Source organism: Garra rufa, chromosome 13 (assembly GCF_049309525.1).
Source record: "Garra rufa chromosome 13, GarRuf1.0, whole genome shotgun sequence".
NCBI classification, from domain to species: Eukaryota; Metazoa; Chordata; class Actinopteri; order Cypriniformes; family Cyprinidae; genus Garra; species Garra rufa.
The window spans coordinates 33,124,790-33,150,037 of NC_133373.1; the positions used below are offsets into that span (position 1 = coordinate 33,124,790).

The 25,248-nt window shown below is 36.7% G+C and overlaps 2 protein-coding genes across 2 annotated transcripts in view; both read left to right on the plus strand.

Moving 5' to 3' along the window:
* The first annotated feature begins 4,043 nt into the window (after positions 1-4,043).
* Positions 4,044-8,007, plus strand: gje1a (gap junction protein epsilon 1a). The gene is made up of 3 exons (XM_073817143.1): positions 4,044-4,181; positions 4,302-4,484; positions 6,610-8,007. The coding sequence occupies exons 1-3, from the start codon at positions 4,143-4,145 to the stop codon at positions 7,009-7,011; spliced, it is 624 nt and encodes a 207-aa protein (XP_073673244.1). The 5' UTR covers positions 4,044-4,142; the 3' UTR covers positions 7,012-8,007.
* A 1,222-nt stretch (positions 8,008-9,229) lies between these two features.
* Positions 9,230-25,248, plus strand: part of vta1 (vesicle (multivesicular body) trafficking 1) — a 46,062-nt gene continuing 30,043 nt past the window's right edge. The window contains exon 1 of the mRNA XM_073816727.1: positions 9,230-9,407. Coding sequence (XP_073672828.1) covers positions 9,317-9,407 — 91 coding nt within the window. The 5' untranslated portion in view covers positions 9,230-9,316. The remainder of the gene's footprint in view (positions 9,408-25,248) is intronic.

Genomic DNA, 25,248 nt, shown 5'->3' on the forward strand with positions numbered 1-25,248 from the left:
CAAATGACAGAATAAATATGTTTGACTAAAAACTTTTTAATGGATTTTTTTTTAATCATATTGAAATCGGAATTAGGAATCAATAATAATCGGAATCGATAAGCAGAATCGGAACCGGAATCAGAATCGATAAAATTCAAACGATACCCAACCCTAGTCAAACTAGATGTGTAAGTAAGTTCTTTGCTGATTGGATTGCACAACATCGCGTCATGCAAATTTTCAACTTGAGTTGAAATTTTTCAACATGCGTGGAAGGCGCGTTATTGTGTCGCCGGCACGAATTTGCATCCATTCGTGTCTTTGCATTGACTTTGTATGTAATCTACTCCCGAAAATAATTAAATTCACTTTTGGTGTGCACACCATTTGGCTACGTTTCCACGAGTGTGTTTTTGTTTTAAAACGCAAAACATTTACTAGGGTTATGCCTCTTGTTTACACTACTCCGGCGTTTTCGACCCTTGAAACAGAGACTTTCGAAAATGCTGCAGACCCCGTTTTACTTTGAAAAATCCTGGGTTTCGTTTCAGTGTAAACGGACCAAAATGGAGACTTTTGAAAACGATGGTGTGGCTGCCCACATTTGAGATTGTTTATGAAATGCAGTGAAAATGCTAGTGTAGACAAGGATCGTTTTCATTTTTAAAATGCACTTTTAAAACAAAAACGCTCTAGTGTAAACAGGGCTTAATCTAAATAATGGCACTCATAATTAAGCCTCATTATTGAGCTTTCATAATTGTTTATGCTACTTTAATTTGTTTATGTCATGTTGCTTTGAAACAATCTGGAAACAATAGGTGTGTTTCCATTAGATTTGTGCAAAACTTTTGCCATATGCCATGCAGATAAAATGTTGCGCGAAATGATGGCGTTTTCATTAACCAATGTTGTGCGACTAAAACATAAAAAAGTCATAGTGATGGATGTTGGTAGGTTTACGTACATCAAAGCCACTGACTAGCCATTAATTTTAATCGTTGGAGACATAGGCATCTTTACAGAACCAGCATGGAGAGTCGCTTCTAGCTTTTGGTATAAATACAAGCATTTACTAGAGTGGCCGTGATCAGCTCCGGTGGCCGTGTTGGAGCTGTAATGTGCCGCAGACTTGTGCAGTATAAATAAGGGGTTATCCAAGCTTTAATTGCAAGGAAAGACCCTTATTGAAGAATTGTGTAGTCAATGCTTGTGTAAGCGGCCACAAACAAGGTGTTTTTTTGAGGTGTAAATGCGAAATACAATGCAAAAACACTGTTTCCATTGCAGTGCAATTTTGCTTTTTTAAATTGTCTGGAAAAAAAAAACACCTCATCTGAACGTAAAAACCATTTTTGGCAATATATGGGAGTTTTTGCAAAATTGTTTCTATTAGGCGTATATTCGCAATTTAAATTTGCGGAATTTTAAGGTTATGAAAACGCAGCTAATGTTAAATTGGCTTGCCATAAGAGCCACCGCTTCAATGCGGACAGGGTTGCAGAGCGCAGCACCAAACAGTTCCATATCTATCTATCTATCTATCTATCTATCTATCTATCTATCTATCTATCTATCTATCTATCTATCTATCTATCTATCTATCTATCTATCTATCTATCTATCTATCGTATTGCCAATTTCCCCATTTTACTTTTTCACTTTATAGAGATTTATTTATTTCTTAAAACGACGCCCCATCTCAGAATGATGTTGGTCCTATGGTGCGGTGGCTCATCAGTAGCGCAAACTGGGATTGTGCTTTCTGGACTCGTCAGGTGCAGCTTTTGTCCGTGCGCTCCCTTATCGGGGTTCGGCTGGAGCTCTTTCATGCTCTTTCTATGACTCGCAGGGGGGGATTTACTGAGGGAAGAATTGCAATAAATACGTAATCAGAAAACCAGCTGGTACTGGACAACTAGAGTAGAAAAACAGGTATTTGAAAAAGAAAGGTAGAAAAGGAAATTCTCCACTCCTTTGCAAAAATACGGCACACGTGGGGATGACTTTTTGCTGGCTTGTATCGTGTGTCATTGGAGAATGTAACTAAAGAATTATATAAAGAGATTTTTTATTCAAACCTCCATTTAGATTTACCTAAACAAACAGGCACTGCAAACAGACATTTATGGATTATAAATGCTGATGACAGAGGTTCCTCCTTTTCCAGACAGGTATTGAAATCAGATTTTTAAGTTGCCCTTGGTCTCACAACCAATTTATCATGATCCTGTCTTGGACCTTGCTTTTAGTCTGAATAACTCGTTTTTGTGCCTGAATACAAAGACGGCAGCCTCATTTTAAAAGCCTGAATTCAAACTTCCAGAAACTTATTCAGGAATAATGCAGTGTTTTGACAACTTTTACCGGCTCTGCTCTGTTACTGGTTCAGCCAAGGTAACAATCAAATTCTAAACTTGACATGAGCCATGCCATGAATTAGTTTCAGCCTACGAATGAAAAGCCCCACACTTTCTGTCTCTAGCAGTTCTTCTAGATTGGTTACTCACCTTGACTCACATCCTACAAGGAAAATAATTTGTATCTAATTGTGTATGTTTACCACAACACAGATGTTGTCTGATGTAAATGTGCCCTTTGGTAATAGGCTAAATGAATATAATTCGCCACTGACTTGGGTTGCAAGCGGTAATGTCATCTGTTGATTTAGTGACATCTGCTGGTACTTATGACGCTCTTGATGCAACATGTTAATACTGAAGACAAAAAAAAAATCTAATTAGAGAAGAATGCAGTTGAACTATTTAGTTGCACAAAGGTACATGCTGTTAATGGTTTTCCTTCTCCATTATTTAAAACCAGCTCTGACGCACATAGCTGCCACATTTTTAGAAAAATTCTTTATGCTAACACGTTTATTAGACAAAAGACGTTCAAGGATATTTATACTTTGAATAAGATGTGTGGAAAACGCAATTTACCTATTTACTTTTATTTGAAAAGAAATGTGAAAATTGCGTTTTTATTTTCAAAGAGTATTTATTCTCTGAATTAATGAACAAACACTAATATCTATATTACGGCAATGGCATCTCACTAATAATGTAAACTTATAGAGTTCTCCATTATGCCATGAACAAAACAGTCAAGCCTGGTCATACATGAAGCATCACTCTGATTGACAGCTATGCTTGCGTGTGCATCACGTGTGCAATGACCGTATGACTGCCAGACCCCGGTACTCTTATTTCGGTAATGAGCATCTCTGTGGCCATAATGATCTATTTTCTACGTTTCTTTGATGCCTTGCTTGTCTGTTTGCTCTTTGGTTTATGAGTCGAAAAAGCTTGCCGTCAGAAAGGCGCCCCCAACATGCTGCTTTTCCAGCAGGTCTGTCTTTACCTCGGGACGCAGTGACATGAGAGCAGGACCTTGGTTCTGATTAAGAAGGGGGATGAACAGCACTCCGCCTGGATTACGGTTGGTGTGTGGACTTTTAATAGACGATTTAACGTTTGTTAAACCTTTCTTACCGTGTGAACGTTACTCTTTCTGTAGTTTTATAGAAGAAACACTGCGGGAAAGTCTAGAGAAACTTTCAGTAGGCCTGCCAACAATTAACTGGGGTAGATGTATAGCTACATATATAGTATCTAAAAAATTATACATGTTTATAAAACTATATACATTAATATCAGTTACAAGTGTCTGAAAGAATCTCAAAATCCCAATATATAATTATTCAACAAGCCTTTGTTTTTGACATTACAAAATGCATTTCATATTAAATGCCATTTATTACCTTGATTTGATTAGCCTGTTGAAGTTCTGCTTAGGAATTTGAGAAATTTGTTAATAATTATTTTCCATTATGTGATACAAATCCTTGCAATTGTCATGTTTGCTCTGTTCTATTGTGAGATACAAGAGTTGTTTTTTTCGCTGACGGAGTTGAATAGGGATTAGCCTATGGGCTGACCACATGTCCCGTGGCCTTTGTTATTTTCCTTTTTGTTTTTTTTTGTGAGTGAGTAAATTGATGAAGGCACTGTGGGTAAAAAGAGAATGCATTGACAAGGGGTTTCTAAAGCGAAAGGTCATTTGGAGGTTCGGAATTGCCATCTGCCTCTGCCCGAGGCTAGAAGACTGGCAATGATGGTGACAAGCCACCATAGAATGATGAGTTGTGAAGCCAAATTATGTCATTAAACTACATCAAAAACTTTTATGAAGGATGTGTAAGTATGCAATGTGCAATCTTCATGCAAAATTAGAAACATTGAATATAAACATGATTTCAGTAGAAGCGTGTCTGATCTTGCGTTTGTGTGTTATGATCTTGTCATTGCATATTTCAGCTCAGGCCTCCGACGGTGATAGGCCAGTTCCACACGCTGTTTTTTGGCTCTGTGCGTACATTTTTCCTTGGAGTCCTTGGATTCGCCGTCTATGGCAATGAGGCCCTCCACTTCAGCTGTGATCCGGACAAAAGGGAAATAAACCTGTACTGTTACAACCAGTTCAGGCCTATAACACCTCAGGTAAAAGTGCATCAAACTGTTTGGATTTAATAACCTGCTATTGTGGTATCCAAATATGCATGACAGGCTAAATAATGAATTCTGGGGGAAAAAAGAATTCATTAATTCATTTTATTAATCTAAACATGTAACTGGCCCCAACAGCACACCTACATCTTTCTTCAGTCGTAAAGAAATAATGTTTTTTAAGGAAAACAATTCAGGAATTTTCTCCATATAGTGGACTATATGTGGACTACAGTGCCCGCAAGTTTGAACTTCCAAAATGCAGTTTAAATGCAACTTCAAAGGGCTTTAAACGATTCGGTAACACTTTACAATAAGGTTCATTAGTTAAACATTAGTTAATGTATTAACTAACATGAACTAACCATGAGCAATACATTAGTTACTGTATTTACTAATCTTCATTAACGTTAGTTAACGGAAATACAGTTGTTCATTGTTTGTTCATGTTAGTTCACGCTGCATTAACTAATGTTAACAAGATTTTAATAATGTATTAGTAAATGTTGAAATTAACATTAACAAAGATTAATAAATGCTGTATAAGTGCAGTTCATTATTAGTTCATGTTAACTAATGTGGTTAACTAATGTTAACTAAGGAACCTTATTGTAAAGTGCTACCAACGATCCCAGCCGAGGAATAAGGATCTTATCTAGTGAAACGAAGGAGAAAATGAGATGGTTTTTCGACATACCTGTCACAAGGACGGTCGGAGACGAGCGGATCCATTCGCAGCATTTATTAAGAATAAACAAACACAAAGGGGCAGGCAGAAATCGTAGTCAAACACAGGCAGAATGGTCGGGGCAGGCAGCGAGAATCAAACACAAGAGGGAGTCCAGGAATCAAAAACACGGGAAATCAAACACGGGAAAGAAACGCTCAGAATGTAGCCAGGGCAATACAAGACTTCGCAAAGAAGCTAGGTGTGAGAGTGGCTTAAATGCAGAGTGTAAATGAATGTCAGGTGTCTGTGAGTGTGTGAATGAGCTGCAGGTGTGAACAGTGATGAGTGCAGTGGCTTGTGGGGGATGAAGTCCATGATGAGTGGTGCAAGAGTTACTGATAACGGAGGCTCAACTGTGACAATACCCTAACTGTATTGAACCGGAGAACAGTATGCATCGCAGAGCTAGACAAGATGAGCATTGGGGCTTAAAAAGTTTATAAATAATAATTTATTTAAGAAAATGACTGATCGTTTAGCTGAATATGACCTTATTCCTCGGCTGGGATCGTTTAGAGCCCTTTGAAGCTGCATTTAAACTGCAGATGCTTTCCTGATTAAGTAATCTTTAACAGACATCTTACAGACATATGTGTGCTATCTGGGTGTAAGATTTGAAATTTAGGTATATATCTACTGTACAATACAATAATCAAAACATGGATGTAAAAAAAAAAACTCCTAGTAACTAAAATTTGAAGCTTAGTTATCTATCACTTCCACTGAGATAAATTACCCTCAGGCCATCCAACAGATGAGTTGATGAGTCACTTGCTCACCAATGGATCCTCTGTAGTAAATGGGTGCCGTCAGAATGAGAGTCCAAACAGCTGATAAAAACATCACAGTAATCCACAAGTAATCCACATGACTCTAGTCCGTCTTGTCAATTGAAAATCTGTGTTTGTAATTAAGAAATCTATCATTAAGATGTTTTTAACTTTAAACCAATGCTTTGCTTCTGTTTATGTTGAGTCGGGTGGATTACTTATGCATTATTGTGATGTTTTTATCAACTGTTTGGACTCTCATTCTGACGGCACCCATTCACTACAGAGGATCCATTGATGTAGTGCTAAATTTCTCCAAATCAGGTAAACTGATGAAGAAACAAACTCATCTACATCTTGAATGGCCTGAGGGTAAGTCAGTTTTCAACAAATTTTCATTTAACTATTCCTTTAATTTATCTCATTCTGACGGCACCCATTCACTGCAGAGGATTTATCAGAGAGCAAGTGATGCTAAATTGTTTCAAATATTTAAAAAAGAAACTCATCTGCATTTTAAATTGCGTGAGTTTTTTTAGCATATTTTAATTTGAAAAAACAAAAAAAACAAAACATATTATAGGGCGAAAACCAAATGTTTTTTGTGTTATTTTTGTAGGTATTCTGGGCGTTGCAGCTAGTCACTGTCTTGGTACCTGGAGCTGTGTTTCATCTTTATGCTGCCTGTAAAAATATAGACCAGGAGGAGATCCTTCAGCGGCCATTGTCCACCGTCTTCTACATCATCTCTGTCCTGTTGAGAATAATTCTGGAAGTCTTAGCATTTTGGCTTCAGAGCCACTTATTTGGGTTCCTGGTTGATCCTATTTATATGTGCGATGCCAGTGCCCTCGCAAAGATCTTCAACATCTCGAAGTGTATGGTCCCTGAACACTTTGAGAAGACTATCTTCCTCAGTGCAATGTACACCTTCACTATCATCACCATACTCCTTTGTATCGCTGAGATTTTTGAGATTCTGTTCCGAAGACTTGGTTATCTAAACCAGCCAGTGACTTGAGAATTTAGAAAGTGTTTTGAGTGATGCTTCAGCAGTGCTTGTTTTATGTCTTCTATGGGTCTCTGAATGACAGACAGGACATAAACCCACATACCTCTGCATTTTCTGGTGGTAGACACAGAAAGACATGCCTTTTTAAAACAAGACAACTTGTTATTCCTTTACAGGAATTATTAAAACAAAACCAGCCTAATTATTGGCAAGGGACTCAGATTTTTGTAAGCTTAAAAAAACACTCTCTCTAGTTGGAGAAACTCTTTTGTTGGCTTGTATAATCTAACCTAAACCCATATAAATATTTGGTAGATAATTATTATCTCTTATTTTCAGATTTATACTTTATATTGAAGTAGTACACAAATTGCAAGTACTATTTTGACAAAAAGGACATTATTGAATGATCCATGGTATCTAGATACATTCATGCACATTGAACGTATATTCATCATGCCATTGATTTCCATATAGATTAGTGTCCATTTGAGAATGATCTTGTGTGTTTGTAGCATCTGTATCTGTACGTTTTTATCAGGCATCCATCCAACTTTTGTTATTATTCTCAGCTAAGTGTTTCATCTCAGGTACAAAATAGCATACTGTGATCTCTTATTTTCTGTCAGCGGGTATAATTTAATATAAGAATACTGTTTATGCAGAAATTAAACATCCGAGGAGATCTGACAGCAGGTCTGGCCTGCACATTTTCCCACAGTTGCCTTCCCACTGTTTCAACACCACAGCTGTTTGAGTAATAGCTTCGTGTAGAGAGTTGATCATTTATATTGGTTTTTGATCAGTGTCTATGGGATTTATGAAATGATTATGCATGAAATTCTTAATTTAGGTATAATAATTGGTGCATATTTTATGACTGCCATAATGTATTATGAGTCTAGGTCAGAATAAACAGATCTGCTTGTGAATCCTTGGCACTCTGTCTGATGCAATGATTTCCCAATGTTTGTGAAGTTTCAATCAAGTAAAATATTTAAAATAGTTGCGTCGTTCTTTTTTTGTTTACACGTTTTTATATCAGTGATATTTAGACAAATTATAGGGGGAATACAATTAAAAAAGAATCTGTTGGATAACAGGAATTAAAACGTTATGAGAGGACCTTTTATGAGTTGCATTACAACATTTTGAAAAAACTTGATTATTATAACTATTAATAAAATATAGCACAAATATATAACAGCATAAAACAGAAAAGCTTTAACTGATGTAATGACTTTTTTGTGGACTTACACTCCCAGTCAAAAGTTTTTGAACAGTAAGATTTTTAATGTTGTTTAATGAATTATCGTCTGCTCACCAAGCCTGCATTTATTTGATCCAAAATACAGCAAAAGCAGTCATATTGTGAAATATTTTTACTATTTAAAAGAACTGCTTTCTATTTGAATATATTTTAAAACGGAATTTATTCTTGTGTTCAAAGCTAAATTTTCAGCATTCAGTCTCTAATGTCAAATGATCTAATATGCTGCTTTGCTGTTCAAGAAACATTTATTGCAAATATAAATATTTAAAACATTTGAAATTATAGAAATTAATACATTTTCATAGCAAGGATGCTTTAAATTAATCAAAAGTGATAATATTAGACATTTATAATGTCTAATAAAACAATCGATTTCTTTTCAAATAAATGCTGTTCTTCTGAATGTCATATTCATAAAAGAAAACTGAAAAAAAATTCTACTCAGCTGTTTTCAACATAATCATAATAATAAAAAATGTTTTTTGAGCAGCAAAACAATATTAGAATGATTTCTGAAGGATCATGTGACTGGAGTAATGATGCTAAAATTCAGCTTTGAAATGACAGAAATAAATTACATTTTAAACTATATTTAAATAGAAACCAGTTAGTTTAAATAGTAAAAACATTTCAAAATTTTACCGTTTTTACTGTACTTTGGATCAAATAAATGCAGGCTTGGTGAGCAAAAGAGACTTATTTAAAAACATTAAAAATCGTACTGTTCAAAAACTTTTGGTAGTGTATAACCTATAATTAATTAAAACATTTAGTATGACAAATAAATAACACCTAAAAATATATGACCACTAAATAAACAAAACATTTATTTTTTCTGTATATAAGTCAATTTGTCTTTTATGCCGCTGATTTATGTCGGTCATTTCCTACTCCTCGCCTATGGAGGTCAGTAAAGGCGTGGCTGCGCGTTCACGTGAAGACGCGGAAGCGGCTCCTTCGCTAGCGCCTGTCATCTTTGTTATTAGCCATTTTTCGGCTCTTGCTAATCCTAGAAGTTTGTAACAGTGTCTTTTCTCCACGATGGCGCTTCCACCGCAGTTGAAAGCGATCCAGCACCATTTAAGAACAGCGCAGGAACATGAGAAAAGAGAACCGGTGGTCGCTTATTACTGTAAGTCTGTAAAAATACCGCTTTGTTTTGTTAGCTTGTCACATAGCAGCCCCTCCACTCTTACTGCTTCACTAAACTTAGCATTTTTTAAATTTCCCCAGTATAATTCGACTTTAATAGTTTTAGTTACTCAGTATTTTTTACATGCAGTGATTAGAAATGTTGTATTTAAACCAGCCTGTTGTAGTTTCAGCTTCTTTGCTAAGCTAGCTAACAACAGCTTTTATTATCTTGTATTCATAATTTTAACAGTCTAGTTGGTAGAACATTTGTAAGTATATATGTATAGCTAACGTTAGTTTCCCAGTCGAATTGCTCTCCACAAATGCTGTTGTGTTGCAAGTTTAGCAATAAATGTAGCGGGATTGGATAACTGTGAGGTTTTGGCAGAAACTTCAGTGCGTCACAGGGACTTTTCATAAGCTACATTTAATTTAATGCTGTTGTGGGATCTGTAGTTGATAATGTAGACATTCATTAGGAATGATATTCAGTTTGTTTCTTTATGGCAAGTGGAAGAGCGATTACATATATGCTGAATCATGTAGGGCTGTATTGTCATTCTCACTGCGATGCTGAAAAACAAGTTTCTTCTCCGCCCATCTTAAGGCGTGTTGTGCTGGGATGTGAAATGAAATTTTCACAACCTTGTTTACAGTATATTTCAGATTGTATTTTACTCAGAAGTTGTGTTGTCAGTTTTTTGACAGAATGTTTTCAGTCTGCATTGGGAGGGTACCAAAGTTGTAAAGGGCTAGGGTTTTTGATGGACTTTGGTACTTTGAATTATCATGTAGGTGTGTCAGATTTTGCATGTGGTACATCTATTTTTAGAAATACTGTAATACTTCCGTACAGAATTTTGAAGTCTGACGTAGACTGAGATGAATTGTGGCACTTTAGATCACAGGAAGGTGGTCAGCCTGGTAGCTGACGGGCCCCCAGGGACCATCTACAGGCCTTGAGCCTCTAGATGGCCCCTCATTACATTAACCCATTAGTCAGCTGCTCTGTGCTCATGTCATGTGATGCATGACACATGCATATTATATAGCCATATACTTCAAGTGATGTCATGAAACGGCAGTATTTCCTGAAACTGTATTTTTTTGAATGACTTTTATTATTAAATCTGTTCAAATTAAAAAAACAAAATTATAATATGGTAATCATTTGCTCACCCTCAAGTTGTTCAAGACTTGTATGAATTTCTTTCTTCTGCTGAACACAAATCATGTGGTTTTACAAATTGTACAAACAAGTCAATGAAATCTATAAAAGGCCAAGAATAAGTACTGTAAACTGTTTTGTTTTTAGGAAAAATAATACAAATTGGATGTTTCATTACAGATGGTCTGACTTAGATTCTCTTTGCCAGAAATACAAAATTTGTTATACCTCAAAAACATGCTGCAATACAATTGCTGTTTTGATTAAATTGAGGGGCCTGCTATTGATATTACAATATTATGTGCCTATTTTACACAAGCAGTTACATTTTTAATAAGATAACATGGTCATTTAATTGAACACTCAAAAAATTGAAAATATATTTTTTTAATTGTTATAAAAAAATATAAAATGTAGGGCTGTCCCCGACTATGAATTTTCATAGTCGAATCAGAATTTTCGAATCTTTCTATAGTCGACCGATAGTCGAATCATCTAGGCTTATGTGCGTGTGTGAATGGGTTGGGAGGGGCACGACACTATAGTCAGCAGGAGGGTAAAACTATTTTTATTTTATTTTATAAGCGACCAAAACTGCCTGCCAACTGACAGACAAACTTATTTAGGTTTAAATAAAAACACAGAACGCCTCTTTTAGTTCTAAAAACGCGAGGCGCACAGCACTGCCTTTTTTGGTGACTTTTAATGAAAGAGCAGTGTGCTGCGGTTTTTTTATGTTGCTAAGCAACGACCAAAACAGCTGTCCTGTCAGTCAATTCAAAGGATTATAGCGCGAGCGCTCTAAAATCTTAGTTTTTTGCTGTTAAGTAAACTATCATATTAGCAGAAACCCTAAATAATACAGCTCCGGGTTACCCACGATAGACACCAAAGGTTTCTCCTCCATTTCTTGGAGTCTCCGGACTTTTTAAGCAACGGTAAACTTTCGCCATCACAACAGAAGGCCCGCTTCTCCATTCATTCGATTGGACAATGGAAAAGAACGCGAATGACGTCGGGCGTTTTTCCGCTCAGAGTTGTTTTTTTTTTTCAACTTCAGGCGCTCAGAGCGCTCCTGCAAAACGCGAGGCGCAGCAGGCGGCGAAAACGCGAGGCGCCGGGGGCGCATAAACAGCGTGCAGAACGCTCACTGCCAACAGAAAACCATTAAAAAGAGGCGCCTCCAACTGCAAAAACGCGTTCGGTGTGATCGCCGCCATCCCTGCCGTCAAGATGGTCCTCATCTCGTCATGCATCAGGGAAAGTGAAAATTAAATTAGTCACAGGGGTGGTTGGATTTATTCACAAACACGTTAAAAATATTTATTGAACGCTTCTTTCTTTTCACTTTTGTTTTTACTGCATTATCATAATCAAAGGCTGTATATAACTTAATATAACCGTACAAAACCAGTAGTTCTGTGTGCAATTAGACATTGAGCACCCCCGTATTGGCAAAATGGTATGATGCTCGTTTCACCCGCGAAGATTCGACTGTGAGATCGGTGGTCGAATCAGGCTCCGCATATCGATGCATCGAATCTTCGACTATTCGGGGACAGCCCTAATAAAATGTTAATTATCTGAAGTACAAATCATTAAAAAAAGAAAAAATGTATAATGAAAAAAGTCTGCTTTTTTTAATCCGTCATCTAATGACAGCTCTTCAAATCTAGTATTCCCATCAGGACAACAAAATGAAGTACTCCAGTCATTGAAAAAAATAATAATTTTACAAAAAAAAAAAAAAAAAAAAATTGATATGCATCTTGAAAGAGAAATTCACTTCCAGAAAGAAAGTTTCCTGATAATTGACTCACCCCCATGTCATTCAAAATGGTCATGTCTTTCTTCCTTCAGTTGCAAAGAAATTAAGGTTTTTGAGGAAAACATTCCAGGATTTTTCTCCATATAGTGGACGGGTTGAAGGTTCAAAGTGTCAACGCAGCATTAAATGGCTCAATACAATCCCAGCCAAGGAATAAGGGTCTTTTCTAGTGAAATTATGTCATTTTGTTAAAAAAATATATCAAAATGTATATACTTTTTAACTATGAATACTCGACTTGCACTAGCTCTACGAAGTGCGTCTTCACGCATTACGTAATTATGTTGGAAAAGTTCTTTGTCTGCGTACTTTGGTTTAAAAAAGGGTAGGGGAAAAAAACTCCTTTAATTTCAAAATCTTACCTTTTTTGTGGGCATTTGACGTGAATTTGTGAGGGTGAACTAGTGCAGGATGAGCATTTGTGGTTAAAAAGTATAATTCTGAAAGGGTTTTCTCTAAACCATAATTTTTTTTTCGACTGAGAAAGAAAGACATGAACATCTTGGATGACATGTGGGGTAAATTATCAGGAAATTTTCATTCTGGAAGTGAACTTCTTTAATGTGTTACATCGATGTACAGCATATCGCCTGTTGTGTACTATAAAGCAGTACTAGCTTAGTATGTACTAACTTTATATAATCAAATTGCATAGGAAAGTAGTTGAGTCAGATGTAGCTTTTGCAAAGCATTGTGATGTAATAATGATAACCGTTATAATATGACACAACAGTGCTGTTGCAGTAGAAAGGAGCCAGATTGCATTTCAACAACTTTGATTATACTGTTATATTTGAACATCTGTTAATTAGTGTGTTTTTGTATGCTTTCTAATGAATTAATGAACTAAAAATGATAATTAGGGCTCAAGGGACATTGTAATATTTTTGAATGTTTGATAATACCTGCTTGTTATGGCTGCTTAACATTAAGCTGCTTAGTCTGCATGCCCACAGAATCAGATTCAAATTTTATTTTGCCGTAACTGCGTTTTTGACTTGCATTTTACCTTTAGCTTCAGGTGGAAGGTTTTGCTCATGATTATTAATGTGATTTGATGTTCACTGAAATGGTGTGTGCAAGGCAGCTTGAGAGTTACCAATTCATAAAAATATAATAATTTGACTGCACACTGCTGAATGTCACACGATATACCTTATGTATGTCACATGAGAACAGCTTTTTTCTATCAAATACCCAGTGGAAAGGCTAGTGACATTATCTCACTGTCTATCAAGCAGGATCAATTTTTTTTTGCGTTGCTTTTTTGTTGTCATAGTTACCAGAAGAGCACCTTTTCAGGTAGACTGCAATCAGTATACTGGGAATCTAACCTCATCAATAGGAGACCTCCCACTGCTCTTACAATTTTCCATTTCTGAGTAGTGAGGTATTATGTCCTTTCTTTACTGAGTCTAAATGTCAAACTTGATATTTGTTTTATGACCTGAGCAATCCATGAAGGCACAGGGGCAACTTTAAGAAAATGTTAGATGTAATCTCTCTTCTTTGTTGGGCCGTTTCTGAACTCTGAAGGAAAAAGCCAGTCCAATTACTCTGACAAAGGCCACGTTTAAGGTTCCAGGCTAATGCCATCCTGATGTTTGAGGGCAAAATATTGTAGAGAAGATCAATATTAATCTGTTTTTGAACTGCTTTGAGAAGATTAAGTTCTGGCTTCAATCGAGGGCCAAACTGTGTCATTGTCACAAATTTTGGACTTTAGTTTCTTTGTTCATATAGCTGCCGTCTAACTGTGCGTTCACACCGCCGCCGGCGAGAGCGTCAAAATTCGCTCTCGCCGCCCTGCATGCAACGCTGTAGAAAGATTCCTTGACGCTCTGACGATCGTACGGTTGGTCTTGTATTTAAAGCGGCCGCAAAGCAAACAAGCATGTCGATCTTGTGCAGACTGACCACAAGTAGGGTGTAAGTTAGTTAACCTCATTAAATATTTTAAACATGAAAATAAGAAATTGAATTTAATATAGTTAAATGTTTGCTAACGAAATAAACCAATTAAAAGCCATTTGCATGGAGTGGGTTTTGTGTTCATGGTTAAGTGCAAACTTAAAAATAGGGACACGTCCTAGATTATGGGGAAACCCGCCACAGCAATAATTAACTTCTCCATTTTCCTTGGGAACTAATGTGGCCGGAACCAAGTTTACAGGACTGCTTTCTTTGGAAACCTCTCAGCGGTGAACTTCTACATTCCGATTGGTTGCCGCCGAGCCGCGTCATAGCTCATTACCATAAAGTTGACCTGACTTCAACTCTCCCCGACGCCCACACCGCCCAAAACGCGCCGCGCCGCTCTCGCCGCTTCTCGCCGCCGGCTCACATTGAAAATGAATGACTTCCGGCCACTTTGACGCTCTCGCCGCCGGCGGTGTGAACGCACCTTAACCGTCTAAAAGGATAACCAATCAATCTGATTCTTTCTGCAGATACACTGCCATTCAAAAGCCTAATATGTCAGATTTTATTTGTTTGTTTTTGGGAAGAAATAACACTTTTATTCAGCAAGGATATATTAAATTGATTAAAAGTGAGAGCAGACCCTTACAATGTTGCAGAAGATTTTAAATAAATGCTGTTTTTTTAGCTTTCTAAATGCATCCTGAAGTTTGTGTGTGTGTGTGTGTGTGTATATATATGTGTAAGTATATATGTATGTGTGTATTTGTGTGTGTGTGTGTATATATATATATATATATATATATATATATATATATATATATATATATATATATATATATATATATATACATATACATATACATATACATATACACATACATATACACATACACACACTTATATATGTATATGTATATATGTATGTGTGTGTGTGTATATATATGTATGTGTGTATATATATATATACACACACACACACACACACACATACAAATACACACACACATATATACATACATATATATATACATACATATACACATACACACACTTATATATATATATATAGTTGTGTGTAACTACGTTGATTCCGAGGCCTTTTTTTATGGCGTTATTTTAATGACAAATGTCGAGAGCGCATTATTGTAGCGCGAAAGCATATTAATATCATGCATATTCCTTTGCTCTCGCACAAAACCGGATGTGCGCTCTCAGATATACGCTGCTCTCGCTTAAACAAATATTATTATGCATTCAAAAGTATCTTAAAACAAACCTGTTAACTAAAGCCTTTCCTTGACTTTTTTTATAGTTGTATTTTTATTGTATTTCCTATTTTTTGTTGTATTTTCTGTAAATGCATACATGCATCTCTCTGTAATTTACTTTGTAAACTAGGGATGCACGATATGAAAAATTCTAACCGATAGCCGATAATTAAGTCCTTCTTTTGGCCGATACCGATAACCAATACATTCATATTTTTATATGATAATTTTGTGCACACAGGAGTATACAAAATCTAAGATAAACTAATGAAATTTATATGATATATCTGGGTCTAACAATCATAGCAAACAGTCCTGACTCTTCAAAAATGTTTTTATTTTTTTGTGTAAGGCACCACAATTCTAAATAAAATATAATGCTTTGACATTTTGTCAACCTGGAAAAAATGAAAAGTGCATCATGGAGTAAAGTCCAAATGTCTGTGTTAAAGCTTACATGCAGTCCATTCTTATTGATCATATTATGAATGTGTGCAGCAGCCAAATCGTACAAGGCGGGGAATAAAACATCAGAATCGAGATAAAAACATCTCAACTCTTCAGAATGCTGCAAGCGCAACGCAGGTCATGTGACATGAACCAACCAATCAGCTTCATCCTTTCCCTTAATAACACTGAAAGCACTGGCAAGGTGGAGAAACAGCTTATCAAAGCTGTACAGGAATAAACATTTTTAAATAAATTTGATAACAGAGCTACTGCAAGCGATTTTTAATGCTGAAAATCTATTTATTCTTTGCTGAAACTACCACGTCTTTATGGAGAGTGCATGTCATGGCTGCTTAGCAACGGCAGACGCCACAGCAGAGCAGGCTACAGAGCGGTTTGGAAAGAAAGAGAAGGCGGCGCTTCAGCGTTTTCCACGCGTTTTTAGGCGCGACATGTGAACGGCCCCTAAAACAGATTCACCGCGATGACGACCTCTGAAGTGAGATATAAGATTGTTAAGACTTAACGGCTTTTTACCTCCTCTCAGAATCCTTGCTAAACATGTGTTGCAAATAGCAGTAGCATTGTCCTCATCTGTCACCGTGGAAAAACTTCCAGACCTGCGAAGGCGATGATGTCGACACAGATGATGACGTATTAAACGCGACAAAGGTCGAGAGTCACTACAGTTTACAGCTGCAGTCACTTGCACTCGGAAAGCAGATGAATCTCAGATAAACCAGACTGATTGATTGATTTACCAGCAAGAGTACTTTATCAGATCGGGTTTCATTTATTTATCGGAGCAATAAAAATTACATAATTTTTACCCATATCGGTCGATAATTTATCTGTACGATAAATATCGTGCATCCCTATTGTAAACACTCTTTTCAAAGGTGCTATATAAATAAAGATTTAACTAATCAGACTTCTATGACTGACTAATGAAACTATTGAAATTTAGAGCCTACACTCTAAATCTAATTGGCTGGGAGTAAACTGCACCTGCAATTATTTTGATAATCAAAGATGGATCTTTAATTTTTTTCCAGTCTAATAATATTTAGCAGTGTTAATTCCTATCTCAAAAAATTAGCATATTTCATCCGACCAATAAAAGAAAAGTGTTTTTAATACAAAAAAGTCAACCTTCAAATAATTATGTTCAGTTATGCACTCAATACTTGGTAGGGAATCCTTTTGTAGAAATGACTGCTTCAATGCGGCGTGGCATGGAGGCAATCAGCCTGTGGCACTGCTGAGGTGTTATGGAGGCCCAGGATGCTTCGATAGAGGCCTTAAGCTCATCCAGAGTGTTGGGTCTTGCGTCTCTCAACTTTCTCTTCACAATATCCCACAGATTCTCTATGGGGTTCAGGTCAGGAGAGTTGGCAGGCCAATTGAGCACAGTAATACCATGGTCAGTAAACCATTTACCAGTGGTTTTGGCACTGTGAGCAGGTGCCAGGTCGTGCTGAAAAATTAAATCTTCATCTCCATAAAGCTTTTCAGCAGATGGAAGCATGAAGTGCTCCCAAATCTCCTGATAGCTAGCTGCATTGACCCTGCCCTTGATAAAACACAGTGGACCAACACCAGCAGCTGACATGGCACCCCAGACCATCACTGACTGTGGGTACTTGACACTGGACTTCAGGCATTTTGGCATTTCCCTCTCCCCAGTCTTCCTCCAGACTCTGGCACCTTGATTTCAGAATGACATGCAAAATTTGCTTTCATCCGAAAAAAGTACTTTGGACCACTGAGCAACAGTCCAGTGCTGCTTCTCTGTAGCCCAGGTCAGGCGCTTCTGCCGCTGTTTCTGGTTCAAAAGTGGCTTGACCTGGCGCCTGTACACGGTGGCTCTGGATGTTTCTACTCCAGACTCAGTCCACTGCTTCCGCAGGTCCCCCAAGGTCTGGAATCGGTCCTTCTCCACAATCTTCCTCAGGGTCCGGTCACCTCTTCTCGTTGTGCAGCGTTTTCTGCCACACTTTTTCCTTCCCACAGACTTCCCACTGAGGTGCCTTGATACAGCACTCTGGGAACAGCCTATTCATTCAGAAATTTCTTTCTGTGTTTTACCCTTTTGCTTGAGGGTGTCAATGATGGCCTTCTGGACAGCAGTCAGGTCGGCAGTCTTACCCATGATTGCGGTTTTGAGTAATGAACCAGGCTGGGAGTTTTTAAAAGCCTCAGGAATCTTTTGCAGGTGTTTAGAGTTAATTAGTTGATTCAGATGATTAGGTTAATAGCACGTTTAGAGAACCTTTTCATGATATGCTAATTTTTTGAGATAGGAATTTTGGGTTTTCATGAGCTGTATGCCAAAATCATCAATATTTAAAACAATAAAAGGCTTGAACTACTTCAGTTGTGTAGTAATGAATCTAAAATATATGAAAGTCTAATGTTTATCAGTACATTACAAAAAATAATGAACTTTATCACAATATGCTAATTTTTTGAAAAGGACCTGTATATGTATATATGTGTATATGTATATATGTGTATATGTCTAATCAGCACAACTGTTTCAGCTGTTTTCAGCATATATACAGTCGTGGCCAAAAGTTGAGAATTACATAAATATTGGAAATTGGAAAAGTTGCTGCTTAAGTTTTTATAATAGCAATTTGCATATACTCCAGAATGTTATGAAGAGTGATCAGATGAATTGCATAGTCCTTCTTTGCCATGAAAATTAACTTAATCCTGAAAAAAAAACTTTCCACTGCATTTCATTGCTGTCATTAAATGACTTGCTGAGATCATTTCCGGAATCGTCTTGTTAACTCAGATGAGAATGTTGACGAGCACAAGGCTGGAGATCATTATGTCTGGCTGATTGGGTTAGAATGGCAGACTTGACATGTTAAAAGGAGGGTGATGCTTGAAATCATTGTTCTTCCATTGTTAACCATGGTGACCTGCAAAGAAACGCGTGCAGCCATCATTGCATTGCATAAAAATGGCTTCACAGGCAAGGATATTGTGGCTACTAAGATTGCACCTAAATCAACAATTTATAGGATCATCAAGAACTTCAAGGAAAGAGGTTCAATTCTTGTTAAGAAGGCTTCAGGGCGTCCAAGAAATTCCAGCAAGCGCCAGGATCGTCTCCTAAAGAGGATTCAGCTGCGGGATCGGAGTGTCACCAGTGCAGAGCTTGCTCAGGAATGGCAGCAGGCAGGTGTGAGCGCATCTGCACGTACAGTGAGGCCAAGACTTTTGGAAGATGGCCTGGTGTCAAGAAGGGCAGCAAAGAAGCCACTTCTCTCCAAAAAAAAAAAAAAACATCAGGGACAGATTGATCTTCTGCAAAAAAGTATGGCGAATGGACTGCTGTGGACTGGGGCAAAGTCATATTCTCCGATGAAGCCTCTTTCCGATTGTTTGGGGCATCTGGAAAAAGGCTTGTCCGGAGAAGAAAAGGTGAGCGCTACCATCAGTCCTGTGTCATACCAACAGTAAAGCATCCTGAGACCATTCATGTGTGGGGTTGCTTCTCATCCAAGGGAGTGGGCTCACTCACAATTTTGCCCAAAAACACAGCCATGAATAAAGAATGGTACCAAAACACCCTCCAACAGCAACTTCTTCCAACAATCCAACAACAGTTTGGTGAAGAACAATACATTTTCCAGCACGATGGAGCACCGTGCCATAAGGCAAAAGTGATAACTAAGTGGCTCGGGGACCAAAACGTTGACATTTTGGGTCCATGGCCTGGAAACTACCCGATCTTAATCCCATTGAGAACTTGTGGTCAATCCTCAAGAGGCGGACAAACAAAACCCCAATTCTGACAAACTCCAAGAAGTGATTATGACAGAATGGGTTGCTATCAGTCAGGATTTGGCCCAGAAGTTGATTGAGAGCATGCCCAGTCGAATTGCAGAGGTCCTTAAAAAGAAGGGCCAACACTGCAAATACTGACTCTTTGCATAAATGTCATGTAATTGTCGATAAAAGCCTTTGAAATGTATGAAGTGCTTGTAATTATATTTGAGTACATCACAGAAACAACTGAAACAAAGATCTAAAAGCAGTTTAGCAGCAAACTTTGTGAAAACTAATATTTGTGTCATTCTCAAAACTTTTGGCCACGACTGTATATATATGTGTGTGTGTATATGTTGGTTAAAGTTGTGCTGCCAAATATTTTCTGGAAACTGTGATTTTCAGGATTCTTTGAATAAAAAGATAAAAAGAACAGCATTTATTTAAAATACTTATCTTTGCTCTTACTGTTGTAATAGTTTAACACATCCTTGCTGAAAAAAAAATTATTTCTTAAAAAAAAAAAAAAGAAAGAATAAAAATTTACTGATGCCGAAAGTCATGAAAGAATCCTGAAAAAATATTTCCAAAAAAAATTAAGCAAATATTTTCCAACAATGATAAGAAATCAGCATATTAGAATGATTTCTGAAGAATCATGTGACACTGAAGACTGGAGCAATGATGCTGAAAATAGAATGATAAAAAACCCATTATTTTACATCCTAATATTTCAAAATGTTACACTTTTTTTTCTGTATTTTTGATCAAACAAATGCAGCCTTGATGAGCATAAGAAACTTCTTCTAAAAGCTTAGTGATCCCAAACATTTTACCATAAAAGACTATTAAGTATAGAATTTAAAACAGTCTGTTTAGATCTGAAACACATTTTTCATATTTACTCTGTCTCCATTATTATCCAGTGGTTTGGGACATTCAGTGATGTTTTTGATTGTGAACGTTGTTTGTATAAAGCTCTGATTGTGTTGTACTAATACATGAAGATTTTCCTATTGATTCTAAAAGGTCTAAGTGGTTTCTTTTAGTAGAGGGTGAATTCAGTGTGCCACTGGAGGTCAGCATTGACATTTAACTGAGGGAATCAGACTTTGCTGGAATTGTTTCTGTTGTTATCTTACTGGATCCTTTTGTTTGATACTTTATCTGTTGTTTGCCTATCCTCATAGTAGTTGATCATGTTCTGTTTAGATCATAATGATGCATCTACACTCTCTCTTGGTTGTCTTATTTTTCTTCATTGTCATAAACTGTAAATTATTCTTGGCTCTGGAGTTAAGCTCGCTTTATGAATCATAATTAGTGATTTTGTCATACCCAGGATTTCATCTTATGCTTCACACTTTCAAAGTTGGGATGAACTGCGTTATGTGATTTAATGAAGGAAAGACCAGATTTTGTGCTACTCTAAAGCACTGGTAATAGCAAAACAGTTTTTGTGCATTATAAGAATTGATGTTTGTTATGCAGACATCATAACGTGCGACACGGTGCCAGATTAATGTGTGGCAGTCTTTAGTTGTGCGTTGTTTTTGAAGCAGAATGCTCTTTAGATGCGGTTCTGCTCTGGCTTGTGTCTCTTTGACAGAGCTCCAGTTCTCTGATTGGCACCATGTTGTAAACCTATGGAAAAGGCCCTCTTTGACATTGTTTTCCTTCCTTCTCGCTGGACCTTATCCAGTCTTCAGGCTGAGCAGCAGCTACATAATAACATCCTTGTAGTAGGGAAAGCAGAGTGCGCGGGCTGACATTCCTGAATATACAATTCGCTTCTTAATGCAGATGTCAGTGAAATACTCGGGCATGTCCTCGGCTGAGGAGTCACACTGTCTTTCGTCTGTCAAACGTCAAGCTTGCGTTGATGCTTGCTTGGCCATAATGAGCATCTGAGATATTGCAGTGTGCTTTGTTGGACAGTGGGCATGAATGGGTGCAATCGTTTTTTTTGTCCAGTCACACGCAAGTAGCTGTAGTCTTTAAATTGAGTCTTTCTAAACTAATTTGCATTTAGACCACTTAAATGTCTTTTGAATTAAGCCAAAATGACTAATTGCTAGAGCTATTTTAAGACACTTCATACGGCTTTATGTCAATGAAACTTCTATTCTAACTGTGATTCACACTCTTGCTTTCTTTAAAAACAGAGAAAGAAATGAAATCACCCATAGGCAAATAGTAGATTATGGTTTTTATTTTCATGCTTTTTGCAACTGTGAATGGTCTCAGTGTTGCATTGTTTCAGATGAGGAAAATTGGATGTTGAGCAGTATGGGCGTAATGCAGTTACAAAGGAGGACTTTGTGACCATATGCTATGATCTATTCTGATAGACATCAGATCTCTGCAAATTGGGCTTCATGGAAGAGGAAATGGCTTAAAGAAATGTTCTTAAAGAAACAAGGACGGGAAGTACTTGACAAAAATATATCAAAAACTGTACGAGCCTTTCCTTTCAGCTGCCATCTATTGAACCTCCAATTATTTTCTTCACACAAGGTTATCTAACTGATAACCACTTGATTTGTGACCTCATTATAACCTGTCTTCTCCCAGAATGGAGAAGGTTTTTTGGAGGACACTGTAGAATAAAAAGTCCTTGCATAATATTAATGTGATACTAAAAGGCTTGGTTGCAGAAATCAGGAAATTTATTTTTAAGCACAGTGTATTTATTGCTGCATAATGAATGATCAGAGACTCACTCAAGCTGGCAGTAATGGCACTAATCATGAGCGACGTACCATTTGTTTCTCATGAGAAATGTAGGTGAGATTATGAAAAAGTAAAGTTTATGTTGAGATCACAAAACAATGCAATACAAAAAAAGTATGGTTTCTTAGTGATTTTGTACTTGGTGATACCAACAATGGTGAAATACTATATAATCAGATTAATAGTTCATACATCAATTACCTTAAGCTGAATTTGTTTGTAGTTTAATTTTAATTGGTCATGTGTCTGAAAAATGTGACATATTTTGTCTGGTATTGTATCTGCTTCCTATGGCCTTTCCTTTTCTTGTTCACAGTACAAATGTATTGGTTTTTCTTGTATTTTATCTTAAACTGATCGTGTTGCTTTATCTGTGTTTTTGACTTACCTTATTCCGACTTAAACTAACTTAACTATGCTTACTGAAGCTTACCTTATGTCTCATTAGATATAGTATGGAATATCTATCTATATGAATAGTATGGAAGCTTGTTTCCGCCACTGAATAAAAAATAAAAAAGGTAATTACAACTTTTTATCTCACTATTCTGACTTTTTTTTTCTCATAATTGCGAGTTATGAAGTCAGAATTGTGTGATAGAAACTCAAAATTGCTAGTTATAAAGTCAGAATTGCTAGATATAAACTCTCAATTTTGAGAAAATATCAGTCTTTTTTTCGCCTTGGAATTGGACTTTTATGTTGAAATTCTGACTTTTTTTCTCAGAAATGTGAGAAACTTGCATTTGCAAAGTCGGAATTGCAAGTTTATATCATGCAGTTTTAACAAAAAAAAGTCAGAATTGCGAGTTTATATCACATTTTTTAGAAAAAATGTCAGAATTGTAAGTTTATATCACAATTCTGGAAAAAAAAACGTCAGAATTGCAAGAAAAAAGACTGAAATGTGAGTTTTCCATGCAATTCAGACAAAAAAACTTGATAAATTGCAAGTTTATATCTCAATTTTGTGAAAAAATGTCAGAATTGTGAGGGGAAAAAGTCACAATTACAAGTTTATATCATGCAATTCTAACAAAAAGAAGCCAGAATTGCGAGTTTATCTCAATTCCGAGGAAAAGGTAAAAAAAAAAATTACAACAATTGTAGATTAATGTCTCTGAATTCTGAGGAAAAAAGTCAGAATCTTTTTTTCACTCTGTGGCAGAAACAGGTTTCCTTAGAACAGGCATTTTGTTTGAAACAAAACTTTCACATTTAATAGCAGTCTGAACCATTTAAAATTGATTTGGATTCAGGTGTGTTTTCTATCTAATATTTTTTTCTCTCAACAAAAACATTTGTAGTCCAATTGCTTAAATTTGAACCTTACCTCGAGAGCAGATTTTTCCAGCAGCATACAGACACCTTTATGAGGACTAACATGAAGGATGTATTTGCCCTGGCCTGCGCACTCACAGCTGGGTATATTTGCTTTTCCTTGTTTCCTTCAGGAAGTTGTAATTGCCAGTTTTACTGGCTAATGTGTTTGAAATCGGAATTAGATGACTGATTTCAAGGTCTGCCTCGCATACAAAGTGCCATTCAAAGTCCCATCTTGGCTTGACGAATGTCACTGCAGCAGCGCATATGGAATTGGTTATTTTGTTTGGATATTTTATCTTGCTAAAACATTAATACCAATAAAATGTTTCCAGCCTTTTCCACAGTGGGTTTACAACAAAAGACAGTCTGAATATGTATTTCGCTTAACATGATTCACATTATAGATTTAGAATATGCAGACTTTTAATTTTAAGGACCAATTAAAACAGTTCATAAGTTCATGACATAAATTGTCTCTCTCTTAGTTTTCTCATTGTTGTGACATTTAGTTTTGTTACATTAAGGTCCATACTGATTTGGCTGAGATTTTGGCTCATGTTTAGCCGTGAGGGAATTCTTTGTAAGCTCTCATCTTTTTAATTTCCTTTGGGATGGCATAGGTTCACCTAGGTGAGATTTTAAATTGGTGAAAGTGTAGGTGGGACCGGATATTATCTTCATTAGTGGAGCATATCCCAAAGGCTCTGGGCTTTGTCTTTTTTCCAAATGTCCCTCTTAACACTCCCTTTTAACTTAATGACTTTGAACTTGTGCAATAGCAATTGATTGTTGTCTTGTCTTCTTCCAGGCACCCCGTAATGAAGACCTTGTTTGCGATCCTTCTTGAATTCTAATGAACGAGCTCTGCGCTTCCTGTTTCATGCTTCGCGTCTTCTTTGTAGATCACATTCTTTTTCTATTAGGGTCTTTTGATTGATCAAGACTTGTAATTTCATTCATTATGAATGAAATGAATGAAAATCTCTTTATTGATGTGTGAGGTGAATGCAATTCATTCAGTGTAGTTTTATGCTCTTACAGCAATGACTTCTGTATCTTTGGAGTTGTTTGCTCTAATATTCAAAGCATCCATTTAGAAATGACACATACAGTGTGCATCAAACACTTGTGGGATTTGTTTTATTTTATTTTTATACCCTTTCTCACTTACCATGTAGCACTGTTGTATATTGTGCTAAAGGAGCAAGAGCCAGTAAGAATTCCATTGTACCGGCCACATATGGCCAGTAAAATACCTTGAAAACATTTGCCAGATGTGTAGGCCTGACCATGTTTTGTAACTCTAACTAGTGACAACTGGACTCCAGTGGTCCAAAGACGCATAAAAGTGAAAAAA